This window comes from Pseudopodoces humilis, chromosome 5 (assembly GCF_049639895.1).
Source record: "Pseudopodoces humilis isolate 2021_Gansu_Grassland_sample_001 chromosome 5, ASM4963989v1, whole genome shotgun sequence".
Lineage (NCBI taxonomy): Eukaryota > Metazoa > Chordata > Aves > Passeriformes > Paridae > Pseudopodoces > Pseudopodoces humilis.
In genome coordinates, this window is record NC_142204.1 from 59,198,492 (window position 1) to 59,213,677 (window position 15,186).

The window sequence follows — 15,186 nt, forward strand, 5'->3', positions numbered from 1 at the left end:
GACAGAGAAGAAAAAAAACCATATCCCTAGGCAGTAAAGAGGCAAATTCCATGGCTGAGGGAATAGTTTGTATCATTTTGACAAAATATCAAATCCCAAAATTTTGGAATCATTTTATACTTGGGAAACACCTAACATAGACTTGTGATCCTTGTTTTACAACACCTCTTAAAAAATTGGATTTTTTGTATCCCTTCTAGTACTTTTTGTCCAGAGTCTTCGTACAAAGATTTATTACAAAAAAATGACAGTGCCAGTAACCATAGACACTGCTTTAGACAAACTGGAAGGGAACCTGTACACACCCACAGGGAATTTAGTTTTGACAATGTGCTGGACTCTAAAAGCCTTCCTATGTCTAGATGTCTGAACTCAGCTCAGGGTTCAGTCTCTTCAAACAGAAGTCTAAACAGTTTCAAGGAAAGATTTCATACATTTATCTTAATTATCTTTGATACCTTTTCTTCCTGGATACTTATGTATTGAACCACAGCCTAATCATTCTTTGCATAAAAATAACATCTCTTCAGTCTGTTGGTGTTTTTTTTAATTAAGAAATTTTTGGTAGTATTATCATTCATGCTACAACAGTGTCCTACTAAGAAAGGGAAGTATTCTGAAATTGGCCGACCTACCATAAAAAGACAGAAGAATACAAAATACATGAAATACAAAAGATTAATTTTACAAGTTAGAAAATACATTCAGGACTGGAGAAAATCCTATTAAGAAGAAAAAGTCAGCATGAAAACAGTTATATAGTAGGCTTTTTCATCCTGGACTGCTACAGCCTTGACCTAAACAGGCAACTGTTTGCAATAAAAGGAATAAAATTAGTGTCTCCCTCTACTTTGTTATGACTAAATTCAGAGAGATGTATTAAGAATCTATGACTACTTTGATGAAATTTGTACTGGAAAGACAGAACTTCATTTATTTGGTTTACTACAATTTCCTTTGTTAATAAGATGCTACTATAATTTGTTTTCAGTATTCTTAATTACATACTGCAAAAATATTTTTCTTCCTTTTTCAACCAGAAGGAATAAAATGAATAAGCATTCTGTTGCAAACCATCCTCAGAGTAGGTTGTACTAACTACTTGCTGTATAAGAAAGTTTGAAGAAGCTCAAAGATACCTCTTGCAGCCTTTCATTCTCGGCCATGTATTTTTTGGCTGCTTCAGTAGCATCATTTACTTGTGTTTCCAGCGCTGCATGAGATGCCATCTCTTTTGCCAGCTGAGTAAGAAGGGTAACAGTACGTCTCAATACACTGGTGAAGAAAAACAGTGAACAGAACTGTAACTTACGGCACAAATAATACAAAAACCCAAACCGCAAGCAAAAACCAAAACAACAAAAATCAAACCAAACAAAAAATCCCACAAACCAAAGCAAGCCCTTTTCTCTCGGCAGTAGATGTAAAAATAAAACCAGAAGAGGGCTGTTTAAGCACCTTAAGGGAAACATTCAGGCTCATCGATGACAAATAATAGTAACAAGAGACTGCAAATATTTTCATCCATTGACATTCTGATTTTTACTTGATACGGAACCTCCCTCCTCCTAAATACCCACAGCCATTAATCAGGTCTCTGACCAGCCAGGGTCTCTTCAAAGGCTGTTTAAATAGTGTTACACGACCCAGTATTTTTAACAGGATTGATCTCCAAACACAAGAGCTAAACAAGAAGTTTTGGTAATGAGTGAAAAAAAAAATAAATCACACAGCTTTATAAACAGCCTTGCAAGAACAGAATTAGCAGTGTGAGCATAATAATCTTTAAAATACTGTAAATACAGCTAAATCTGAACACGTATGGATGTCAACACTGATACGGCACCTCTATTCTGAGCTTTGCAAATATCTCCCTTGATTATTTGCATCACTATTTTCATTACTCATCCTGAAGTCTTTCAAATGTTGCTGAATTGAGGCAACACAACACTGAACTAAATTAATGTCTGTAATCTAACTATGCAGCTGGTCTTCAAAGAAATTTAAAAATCCAAGTAATTCACTTTTGCATAAAAGTCCCCATGTCACTGCTTTTCCACAGGTTAGCAAATTTACTATTGCTTATCAGCTTACAGATGCAGGACTCGTTACAACATCATAACTAAAAAGAGAATCACAGAATCACATAGGTTCAAAGAGGCTTCCATCTCATGAAAAGCAGGACAGGTTGAACAGATTCCTTAGAGGCTTGTCCAGTTGAGCTTCTACCATCTTCAGTGATGGGAGATTACACCATCCTTCAGGGTGCTTGTTCCAGTGTTTAACTGCTCTTGACAGCAGCAGTACTTTTCTACCACAAGTCAGAACATCTCAGGTTCCTTTTACCTCTTGTCATTCCTTTTTGCATCCACTGAGATGAACTGGATCCATCCTTTTTACTACTATACAGACATAGAAACCAGTAATATTTTCCCTTCAAAATCTCTTCTGGCAGAAAGCAAAGTTCCTTCATCATCTCCTCATAGGTCATATATTTCAGCCTCCAACTTTCTCTGTACCCCACTGCAGTACTCCAGTATTTTGGGGATTAAAACCTAAGTCCTGCAGCTACAGCACCACACATGTAAGACAGAGAGAAATAACTACTTTCCTTGACCTGCTAACTACATCCTTGCTATCACAGCTCAATACACAACTGGCTCTCTATCAGGATCCCCAGTTTTTTTCCTGCAAAACTGCTTCCTACCCACCCACACAGCCAGTCTCCAGCCTGGATGCTGTATATGATTATCCAATAAAATGTGAGACTTTGCATTTGTCTTTGTTGAGCTTCATGAGATTTATGTCAGCACATTTCCAAGACATCTCCAAGATGTCAACCACTCTGATTTGGTACCTTGAGCAGCTTCCTGACAGCACAGTCAATCTTATCATCCATGATGTTAACAAAGACATTAAGCAATACTGAACCCAGTACCGATTCCTGAGGAGCACCAGCTGAAATTCACAATGTTATTATCCTTTGAGCCGGAAGGTCCAGGGAACTTCCCACCTGCTTTTTAATCCATTTCTCGAGCCTATGTCCCTCCACAGTCAGGCTATCAGGATACTAAAAGACACTACATCAAAGGCCTTGCAAAAGAGATATTCTGCTCTTTAACCACACAGCCATTCATGTCACTGCGGAAGGCAACAAGGATGTTCAGGCATCATCTTCCCTAAGTAAATCTGTGATGACTGCTCCAAGTCATCACGTCCTTCATGTCCCTGAAGATGTCTTTGAGTAAGATTTGCTTAATAACCTTTCCAGGGAGACCAGTCTCTAGTTTCTTATATCCTGTTTTTGTCCTTCTTGAAGACTGGTGCAATGTTTGCCTTTTTGTGGTCACCAGGATTCTCCCCAGAATCATCTTTCAAACTAAGCCTTGAAATGGCATTGGCCAACTCTCTCTGCCATCCTAGGATGCCACAGACTTTTATATGCACAACTGGCCTATGCACTCCTTAGCTGCATCTTCCACTACTGGGGGTGATGTTACATACCCTGATGACCCTCCTAGAAGGCACCAGTGAGCAGTGGACTCATGTTTTCTTGAGATTTTCTTTAGTTTTCAGCCCTTCTTATCCCTCTCTCTTTCAGCATGGGCTAAAAGAGGACCAGGTCAGATTAGCAGATCGGTGGGTGTCTTTGTCCTACCCAGGGGACAGTCTCCAGGGTCTACAACCCTCCTCTTTTCTGCGCAGTTTTCAGATGAAGGGCTTAACTGGCCCAAATACCCGCACTGACAGGTAATTTTCCTCACCTGTACCCAATGCTCTGCAATCACTGAACCCCACAACTGCTGCTGTCTTGCCAGAAGTGACAAGCTCCAAGCCTCCCCCACTTTATGAAATCTCCATATACCATTCTTGTGGAATTCTTGTATTGGTTGATGTGCTAAAATGAACCAAAACTGATACAAAGGATGAACTAGGGGCATCTAATTACCCACTCACACTAAATGGGGTCTCACGCTGGTTGGGTGATGGTATAGCAGTATAGGATAACACAACCCAAGGAACACTTTCCCCTCACTTCTCTAAGAGACATTATGTCTGTTTCATGGATAAGCAAAATAGCTCTACTAAGAAAAGTCCTTTGATCTAGTGACTACTGGAGAAGTGCTTATTTCTCCTAAATCTTGGTGAAAGGCCAGCAGCTCAAAAAATCCTCAAGCAAACCTCTTCAAGAGCAGAGCTTTTATACAAAATAATCTACTGGGGTCATTTGACAAGTTTTCTTCCTTGGAAGTTGAATGTAAGCAGGGTCCTGAGAGACCAGCTTCCAGTTCTTGTGTAAGAAACAATCCAGCTATTCCTCTTGGAGAAGAGATTGAAAACATGTTTGTGCATATTTACTTAACCTTTCTGTAGGAAGACAAAGAACTTGATGCATTCCTATCACAAATGAGCAAGGCTACAACCATATTACTTTTTCCAAAGCTTTTCTGCTCAGGCTTTGTATTCATTTTTCCTTGACACTTCTTTGTGGTCAATCGTCTGCTAAAATGGCCACATATCACTCTACGGGGGAGAAGTTTGTCATAAGTCTGATTTTCTTGTTCTGTGTTCCTCCTGAGTATTGAGCCAATGTCACTGAAGGAACTCCTAAGAGGACCAACACTCTTAGTCCAGCCATCATAAAAATGTACAAATAGGAAATCATCAGACCAACGTGTCTGTTTCTGTTTGTTCACATCATCCATGTCCAGTGACTTCATGTGCTCCTGGCTCAACTGATAACATCTGCAGGTTGTTGTGGCTACTGATTCACAGGTAGTCTTAGTTGCTACAGGCAGGCAGTAGAGAACTTTAAACTGTTTTAGTAGCTGTACTTAAACATCCTGAAAAACATACAAGACTTAAGATCATAGTATCATAGCAGGTAAGTTGACACAAAGTGCTTGATCTGAAATACAACTGAAACTTTCCTTGAAAGCTGGAATATTATCCTACAGCTCTTTGCTTCAAGCTTGAGCTTGAAGCGGCTCAGGTCAGACTCAAGCTTTGCTTCTCAACATAGCAGGGTGCAATGACACCAGCTTGCCAGATAATAATATTATTTAGGAGTTACTTTAGCTTTTAAGCGTTTTTTTATTCCAGTTTTCCATGTGCAAAACAAAGAGTGTAAGTTTAAGGAAGGAAATGAGTGAGTATTCCCCAAAGAAACTTCTGCAAAATACATGCTTTCTAGAGCATTCAAAATGTTTCTTTCCATGTGTTGCTCACGTACCCTTGCCATCTTCAAACAGTTGTAAGGCATTATTTTCCCTGTCTTACTTGCCTTGTTGCCAACCTGGTCACAATTAATTTTTTAACCTCCTGAAATTGTCATTCTGATCTTGACAATTACTTTGTGCAGTAGTTCTTGTAATAAACATACTATGTAAACATTAGAAAAGTGTTATACTTACAGCCAAAGAAATAAGGAAAAACCTGAGAGATACAGGTTTCTTTGCGACCGAAAGAGTTTCATCTGAATATGATCAAAGGCATTGCTGTTGACATTTGCAGCCTTTTCATTCACATGAACAGATGAGTATTTCCTGACTTCTCTAATAGCATCTGCAAACAAAAACAGTCTGTTCTTATTCACATCTGTGGGTGTACATGTATGCTAAACCACACCTTAGTATTAGAAATATGTACTTCGACTTTCTGCTCAGCAAACAGTAATAGGACAAATAGTGACATCACGTATGTTATCCATGCTTTTAAAGATCGGTCTTGATAAACCTTGAAGTGCTCTAGCACATTTCCAGAAATATTAACAAACCATTGCTCAAAATATGCTTGAACAGGTATTTCAAACACTTGTACCTAGCCACCAGGGATCAGACCAAAGCAACTTGCTCTACGGATGCTACCAAAGACCCTATGGTGTCAAAATGTCACTGCTGACAACTGAGCTAAAATTCCCCAGTGGACAAACAGTGAGAAAAGAGAAAAAGCAGCAAAAAGAAGTAGTATGTGCTCAAGTATTTGCTTCACACAGAGTTTTCTTAAGATACACACGTGTTTTAGTAATGACAGAAAGGTCTATTTTATGCTTCAATCATAGAGGGAGAAAATTGTTTATTTAACATCCATCAACATAGGAAGATTGTGGCAATGCAGCAGTAGTAACATCAGTAGTGACTACTAACTGCAACAAGAGCATAAAAAGAATGGAGGAAAAAAGCTACAACTCAGCTTTCTTTCATCTGCCTTTCATACATCTTTCAGCTTCCTTCCATCCACCACATACTCCTGATGGTCCTGCAAAAGGACCAGTGCACTGCAAACACCTTCCCAAGGACAAAATAATTAATTAGGACTTACATCCACCTAAACCTAACCCAGTTAAGAGTTCATATTACAATCTTTAAATGCAAGATCATGAAACATTCTTAAAACCAATACAGCACCTTAAATCTCCTCCTGCACATCAACAAAATACATATTTCTTGTAGTTTTCTGTATTCTATATGTATTCTGTGTATATTCTGTATTTCTCTATTCTGTATTCTGGAGTTCTTGCAGAATATTTTGGCCAGATGTTATTAAATTGCTGCTACATTTGTCTAAGCAGGCAAAATCAACTGCAAACAAAAGCACGTGTGAATATCATCACTTGTGACTCTCTCATATGTCTAAGTTATTTAGGTGGTAAAAAAACCTTGAAGTGAAGCTTTAAACAATGCATATCCCTGTTATATAGGAAGAGTCTAGGCCTGCAGTAACCTATCACTTCATGCTATGGGGCAGGTATCTCATCACTGTTTTCCTTTAGCCCAATTCTATCTTTCCACAAAATTAATGACCAGCACCAACTCAAAAGCAAACTTTGGTCAAAGTTTTCAACAGATTTCAACAGAGTAAGTTAAATACATTAGTTATCAGTCTTAAACCATTTACTGAAGGCCTAATTTTAAGAATAATAATAAACATAATCTTAAAAAAATAACAGAATAGTCTATTTGCATTTCTGGTACTTTAAATATTAAGAATATAGTACTGTTGCCTAGTCTGACATTGTTATATATGTACGTGCATCTGTGTATTTCCCTCAGCAGAAAAAACATGCATTTTTTTCTTTCCATTTCAAGTAGCCTAGAATTAAGTAGCATGTGTATTCTAAAGCACTGGAAACACTTATCCATGGAGAACTACTTAGTTAATATCCCCAAAACACAGGAGAACTACTTTCATCACTGAAATGTAGGAGATGCTTAGTACACAGCAGTCAGGACAGACATTAAATTAAATCAGTCAGGCATACGGTAACCATTAAAGCTTTACTCTTACTTCATAGACCTTAGGATCTACAGATGTAGCCAGCAGCTGGTTTGTATCTGTGCTGAGCAAAAGTATTCAAACAGCCCAGTGCTTTGATATATTCTGGTCTCCTATTTCAACAGCAACCAAAAGAAAGAGTGCCATCTGCTGCATGAGGTGCAGCTCAGCCAAACTGTGGTGTCAGATTCATTTACCTGTCTGAGAAAGGAAAACCAAGCAGCAGCCTAGATTAAGCTCCATTTTTCCTTCTCACTCACTCAGTATATTACAATTGTATTTGGATTCCCAATGTGGATGCAGTAGCCCTCTCCTCTTCCATTCCACTATGTAACTTTTCAATAAATTAGCTGACTTACACCAGGCTTCAATCCCTTCCATTAGTTTACTGATATAAACTAAATGTACCATGTTTCTTTTACCCATTTGTTAAGAAATTAACACTTACCAAGAAACAAGACAATCAACAGAACTATTATTGTAAGGAACATCTTGTTCCAAAATACTGCCATTTTGCTCCATAGAGGAAACATAAAAATCTTCTGCCATCTGTAAAATAGAGTTGTGTTATTCAAAAATAATTAAGCACTAACAGAAGAGCATTACAACCCCACGGAAGAGAGCTCTGTTATTGATAAGAGACTTGCATAATGTCTCTCAACAGCTCCTTTAATCACAATACAATTTAGGTATACATTAACTTTTCCAGTAATCTAACTTCTTTTTTTTTTTTGTTAATACAGGGGAAACAGTTGTTGTTGCAAGTTCTTTAACTTAGCTTATACTTTGGCTAGCACTGTTATATTCAGTCCTGACTATAACAAGGGATAGGGTAAAGACTGTAAAATCAATTCCATTATTTTTATTTTTATCCACTAATACCTCTTGTAGCCAATAAAATTAAAAATGTCCAGAAATTCTCTACCATCCTCCTTCAGAAGGCTTATTTTCTACAAAGATGAGTCTGCATAACTCTGAAGAATAAGGATTGTTAATTACATTCTAACTTGTAATGACAACAAAACGGACAATTCTTGTGTTCGTATTTTGTTAAGGGTTAAAACCTCTTTCCCAAGCATACATTTTTTGGCTACAGAAAATTCTTCCTCATCTTCTGGTGAGACCAATGGTGGTGTATACAATTTTTTAAAATTATTTTTTCTTAACAGTTAGTTGTCTAATTGATGTTGCTGCATAAAGGGCTGTGGCAAAAGTCACACTTGCTGGACAAAGAACATCCAGTGTGCTCAAATGAACTGAACAAGTGATTACAGAGCATCTACTGCAGGTTAGAACCAGGGCTTTGCTGAAGATTAGAATCAGTGCTACTGCACAAATGAAATAATACCTAATCATGCCACAGGGTTGTAACACAGACATACAACTCACCATCTGATTATATGAGGTAAAATTTCCTACTTTTATTAAGACTATTTATGCTTCCCAGAGATTGTTAAAATATTCTCTGTTACAGCAGTTTCCAAACAATTATGAATTTAATTTAAATGAGACCATAGCATCATCTCCTATAGTTTTTTCCAGTTCTCTACCAGAAATAATTAAAATGTTTTAGCATTGTGCATGCAAAAATCTCATTTAAGTCTTCTAGTATAATCTGAATTCTTTACAGCAAGACAGACACAGTCTGTATCAAACAAAAAGCTTACTTCAAGCTACAACTCACACAAAGCCAACTCACCAACTCTTTAAACACACAATTTTCAAGCTCCATACTGACCTCCACTTAAGAAGTGATTCTTTGAGGTATGACCTCAGATAAACTACATCGCCAAGTTATAATCAGGTTAAAAATATGGATCTCTTTACAGGAAAATCTTCCTGTGTTTTATTTTCACATTTACTTTTCCTCAGCAAGTACTGACATTCACATTTACTAAAACTTCACTTCCTTTTGGTGACAAAAGTCATCTAAATATAAAACTTCCAAACTACAATACTAGCCACAATTTTAAATGTACTACACTTAGTAGAACAGTTCTCTTTGTGTATTTGCATTTTTATACTGTCAATTTACTTGTTCCCCAGGAACTTGAAAACTTGTTAGCAAATTTGAAAAAAAAATATTAAAAAAATGTGCACACACAAGAGAGACAACGAATCCATTTGAAGACTGACAACTTAGTAAACTGAAACTTCCAAGAACAGCAGTTTCCCACCTGTCAGTAACCATGCATGCCTTACTGCTGACAGAACCAGCTCCCAGGCCACCAAGATGCATCAGGCAGAGCTGCTGCTCTCTGGTACTGACATAGCAGCTAAATCTGATTTTTAACCCCACGAGATTCCTGCTAGTTTTGTTAAGAAGGTAATTGTATATATCACATAAGGGATAAAGTTATTTCACTTGTTTGGAAACCACTGTTCAGAGGAATAGCTGAATGCACCAAACAAAGGACACAAATCTATCCTTTCCATATAATTAAAAGCACTATGCTTAAAGTTTGAATGAATTTTGGTAAAGCTGCACATTATGAATTTGCTTTTCAGCCACAAACACTGGACTCTGTTTGAATCATAAGTGAAATATATTTCAATACTCCCAAAGTATTATGCTTGTGACATCAGCCTGCAGAAATTCTTGCAACTAGTTTCCTCACATAAGCCATTAATAATCTGATGATTATGGATCCCATAATACTCCTCTCCTCTTACATAGTTGCACTTTTGCTTAGAGAGCAATAAGAAATACAACAACTCAATAGTCTAGGTCGAAATGCTGAACTCCTCATAAGCCAACTTAAAAAACCAGAAGTTGAATTAGATTTTAGAACAGTTTCAATTTCTCAAGCTGAGGAAACATGACTAATCGTTGGTACCAGTTGTGGAGGAGACAGTCATTTTCAAGACTCCTCCACAGGCTTAAGTAGTAAAATCTAGACTTTCCATAACAACTCTTGTTCCTTAAGAGGACAGTAAAAGCTATATCACTCTAAATATATCTAAAGATGCAGGAAACAAACACACAACAGTTTTTATGGAGCATTGCTGAGACAGAGACATATAAAAAAACCGAAAACAGCAGCTCTAAACTTTCATTCTGCTTGTTGTTTTGGGGGGTTGTGAGGTTTTTGTGTGTTCTTCTTTTGAGACTTCCTGATACTCTAAAAAGAAATCATAAGTCTGCTTCTCTTGCCTCCTGCAGAGAATCTAGCTTTATTTCCTGTAGGGAAATAATATTACCAAATTTGAAGAGCTACTTACAGAAAATAAGAAAATGCTCTAAGTCAGGCCTCAGTAAGGGTAATAAATTAATTTTGTTTCTTTCCCTGTGTGCATTTATTTTACAAGAATCTATTATTTTCTTAATTGTTCTGTTGTGTTCCAGAAGTAGTACTATTTTCTTAATCTATATATGAGTTTTTATTGAGTTTTACAGAGGCCTTTATTCCAGTGGTCCTGAACCTTCTGTTTCAAACACAAGTCCAGTTTTTTTAAACAAGTGATCACAAATTTCTTGCAGCCCTTACACAGTTTGCTGCTTGCTTTGAATATCTGACGTCTTATCTGTTCTGCAGCCACAATGCCTAGTGTACACCAAAACATAAAGTTGTACCTCACAAATATGACAAACAAATGCTGAAAAAACCGCATTCTACTCTCATTTATTACTGCCAGATGCCTTCCTCTATGCTGCCTACTCCACAACTCTGGGAGAAGTCGCCCCACCTGCTGAAGCAAAGCAGGGGGCTCCTCTGGACACCCCGACCTCTGCTCTCGGATGAATCAGCATTGCCTAGAAAACATAAAGCTCCTTAAAGAGGCTTGCGATTCTTGCAGCTCCTGATCAGCATTCCTTCGGCTTTGTTCACAACTAGTTTAGGATGCAGCAAAGCTCCGTGTTTATGAAAACAGAAGCGTAAAATAAACCCAAACTGGTGAGAAGAGCGAGCTGCGTTGCTCATCACACCTAAGTTCTCCTACCTCAGCGGAGAAATGAACGGCAGGCAGAGTACGAGAATTACTGCTATTTCGCCGTACAGGAAGGCAGCCACTGCCGTCCATTGGAAAGTCATCGTCCCGGCGGCCTGCGGAGGAACGGGCGGCTCAGGCGGGCGGCTCTGACTTCCCCTCCCGAACGACACCGGGGACAGGGAGGTGGGGACCGCGCCGGCCCGGCGGGCAGAGCCCCCGGCCGAGGCCCCGCGGGTTCCTCCCGCCGCCTCTCGCCCCCCAGCGCTGCCGGCGCCCCCCGCGCGGCTGCGGAGCCCCGGGGCCGCCTCATCCTCCCTCCCTCCCTTCCTCCCTCCCGCCCGGCCTTCGAACCTCGTCAGCGCCGGCACACGGCGGAGCTGATGGCGGACAAGGGGCGGGAGCGGGGCCTTACCGGCCGGGGCTGCGGAAGAGCGGGCCGGTCTCTCCCCCCGGCACAGGGCGGGCCGGGCGGGGAAACGGGGTGTCTGTGCGAACAGGGTGCTGCCTCCGCCCTGCCCGGGAGTGTGGGCAGGGATGGGGCTGAGTGACACGGTGGGGGCGGTGCGGAGCTGGCGGCGGCCCGGTCGGGGAAAGGTACGGTCGGGGGAGGGAGGCAGAGTCCGGGCCCGCCCGGCCCCGCCGCAGAGGCCGCGCTCGGCCCGGCCCGGCCTGGCCCGGGTGCCCGGCCACGCGTGCGGTGCCGCCTGCGGAGCGGGGGACGAGAACCACGGCGGGCGCGGAGTTATCAAGGGGCCCCACCTGTGTTGGGAAACGCGTGGACCTACGCGGTGAGAAGGGTTCAAATGAGCATTATCTTTTTCCTATCTAGCGAATGGTTGTGAGCATTTTGCTGCGGAATCCTGCTGTGAATATCCTACCGCTCCATGACTCGAGCTTAATCGACTGGGGACTTCAACTCTGCTCTCCAGCATTATCATGAGTTTCTAAAGTTTAGTTAAAATACTGCGTGTGTCCATCCCTTTCCTTCTCCATGTGCCGCACTACATTAATGTATTAAGACCCAGTAAATCGTTTTCTCAAGGAAAACAAGTCCAGTATTCATAAAGACAGTACAAATAACAATCGAACAACAGTCTCACTGTCAAACAGGCTTGTTTGGGCCTCAGTATTCCTTCAGAAAACCCTGTTCTACTGTCCTGCACAATGCTTTTTATCAGCATACCAAGGCTCCAAGCACATTATTTCCATGCAACTCTCCTTCTTTGCTCCTGCATTAGAAGGACATCCTCTGATCACTTTTTCCTTTTGATTCTAACATGCTGAGGTGCTGTCAGTGGAAGAAGTCTACCTGGGCATTGTGAGAAATCAGGTTGTGGTTCGTGTCAATCAAATAGCACCCATCTATGTATGTGTGTCTGTGGGCAATGCAGACAGAGACCATGGGATTATTATAAAGAAGAGTTTTAAGAATCAGCTAAAGTAAGGCATGGAAGTGAGGTTTAACAAAGTTAACTATATAACAGTAAACTTCTAGCTAACAGTTTATTTTAACAATAAAATTGTAATTACCTACAAGTAATTAATATAAGCTTTAAAATACCTTGTAGTATAAGTTTCAAACTATTCTTCGTACAAGCTATAAATTGGTTTTTTTTGGAGTATAGAAGAATTTGGAAACACTTAAAAAGGGGAAGTAAGCTGAGAGGAACATGAACTGAGAGGCATTTTTAAACATGCTTATTTTAAGTTTTGTAATAACTGAGAAAGAGGCCCTATGATGACATTTTTTTACACATGCTGGCTGTAAGTTGTGAAATGACTGAAAGAGGACTTGCAAAATGTATACTAGCAGAATATATATATGCTTTCTTAGACAAACTGTATAACCAAAATAATGCTAGTGGAAAAAAGATATTTTAGAAGAAGAATAGGAGGCTGAAGAGACATCAGAAGACCATCTCAGACCACCTCAACAACAGAGCTTCAAAAACCACAGCTGCTGATTATGAAGAAAAGCAAGTAGAAAGTAACTGAAAGTTTGAGGAAGTGAAGTGCCTAGAATGGTATAAGAAGACTACCATGTGAATCCTGAATTTGTGCATTGCTTAGGGCAGTGACCCTCACGCACTCAGTGCTGTAAAATTTGCTCACCTTTTATTGAACAAATTAGTAAATTTGCTATATTGCTTCATGTATTGGCAAGTCTAGCTTTTCATTTATAAGAGCATCACCAGCACACTTTGACACAACTACTTGCTTTGGGGAATTCTTTCCTAATGAAGTTCCATCAACATGAGACAGATAAAATGCTGTGAATAGTAGTTCTTTGTTACTCTAATCCATCGGAACTGACATGGAGTGGGAAGTTCTTGTATAAGCAGTTTTGAGCAGAGCTGTTTGCAGCTGCTCACAATCTGAAATTGTTTACTTAAAATTTCCCAGGGCTGCAGCCTGGGGATGGAGCCAGTGTGTCAACATTTTCCTAGTTACTGCCAAGCAATGTCTGGATGAAAGGTTACATCCCAAATAATTGTTTATGCACAACAAATACTGGAGAGAGATATAAGGAGTCATTTCAATCCAAACTACACAGTAGGAATAGCCCGAGTTTTAAGTGGCATCTAAACACATTTTCATAAACAAATTTAATCAGCACTATAGACAAAACACAACCTCTTAGAATGTTCTGGTTATTACATTTTAACTATTAGCCTACAGCCACTATACTTCACTGAAGTTATTAAAAAGTGAATAAAGACTTTCCTTTAATTACAGAGAAGTTTCCATTTCTGATTACATACTCACCTCTTTCTAGCACTGTAAGCTGCTCTGCCACTAGCATAGCCTCATACTGATAGGACTATGTTCACTTGTCCCCAGTGCCAGAGACCTGAGTAGTGTTTTCACTTTAGGAGCTTCATGAGATCTCAGAAAGACTCACTGAGTGTGTCTGCACTTCTGCAGCTGATGCATGTTACCCACCAACCTAAAATGAGATCTGAAAAGATGTCTCCTGCAAACAGCTGTGAGACCTCTCTTCTCCTGTTGAGTGCACTCTGCTGCTCCTGGAAGGAATTCTAACTGAAGCTGTAGGAGTCAGGGTTGTTGATCTAAGGCTGTCTCTCTTATACTGAACCGCCATATGATTAATATAATGCCATACTATATAAATAAATAATTATAATTATATATATATATATATATATATATATATATATATATATATATATATATATATATATATAATGGCTGGCTGCTTTAGGGGAAAAAATTCACAAACCTTCAAACATTACAGTTAAAAGGAATACTTTCCTCTTCCATCAGAGACGTGACAAAATATTCAGAAGCAGAAATAGGAAATGCCTATATTTGATGATGAGGAGTGAAATCAACTAATAACTCTTCTGAAACAAAAAGGGAAGTTTAAACTTGTTCTATTTTGGTTTCTGTGACAGCCTTATCATACACTGCTTTTGCCCAACCGTCAACCCAAGAGACCAAAGAAATTTAACAATAGGCAGTAAATAGGATTGTATAGTTTGTGCTGGGGTTGTTGCAGCAGGATAAATATTGCAAAAACATAGAGATATAATGAGAATATAGTATTGTTGTGCAGGGGGTTTAACATAAAGAACAGGATCAGTTACATGAGGCAAAGAACATAGAATAGGAAACAATACTTTGTATCTTATGTTACTTGCTTTGTACTTATGTTACACTTAAAAACTAGAAAATAGACTGACCGCCTGGTGATGTTAAAAGTAACAGATACAGGAGAAGGACTATATCCAGTGGTTTTAAACTGGAAATTAGTATTCTTCCATATTTAAATGTCTTATAAGGAGAAATATGACCATATACTAAGAACAACACTGGTAGCTAAATAACTCTCATCCTTAGCAATTTATGTATATTGGAACAGTATACAGTTAATATACTAGTTAGTCAAGTATAACTAATTATTATTTATTTATTATGTATTTATTAGTTAGTTAACTAGTTAGTTAAGTATAGCTT

General features: G+C 39.2%; 1 protein-coding gene across 3 annotated transcripts in view; it reads right to left on the bottom strand.

Annotated features, from left to right (window-relative positions):
* LOC102103960 (B cell receptor associated protein 29) overlaps positions 1 to 15,186 on the bottom strand; it is a 38,159-nt gene that overhangs the window by 11,171 nt on the left and 11,802 nt on the right. Inside the window, exons 1-5 of one of the 3 annotated variants that reach the window (XM_014249118.2) lie at positions 11,621 to 11,749; positions 11,218 to 11,321; positions 7,724 to 7,824; positions 5,415 to 5,565; positions 1,140 to 1,275 (exon numbers count right to left, since the gene is read on the bottom strand). In XM_014249118.2, coding sequence (XP_014104593.1) covers positions 1,140 to 1,275; positions 5,415 to 5,565; positions 7,724 to 7,824; positions 11,218 to 11,309 — 480 coding nt within the window. In that variant the 5' untranslated portion in view covers positions 11,310 to 11,321; positions 11,621 to 11,749. Of the gene's footprint in view, positions 1 to 1,139; positions 1,276 to 5,414; positions 5,566 to 7,723; positions 7,825 to 11,217; positions 11,322 to 11,559; positions 11,750 to 15,186 lie in introns of those variants that run through there. The other 2 variants (XM_005519183.3, XM_088055151.1) reach the window with 2 other exon arrangements.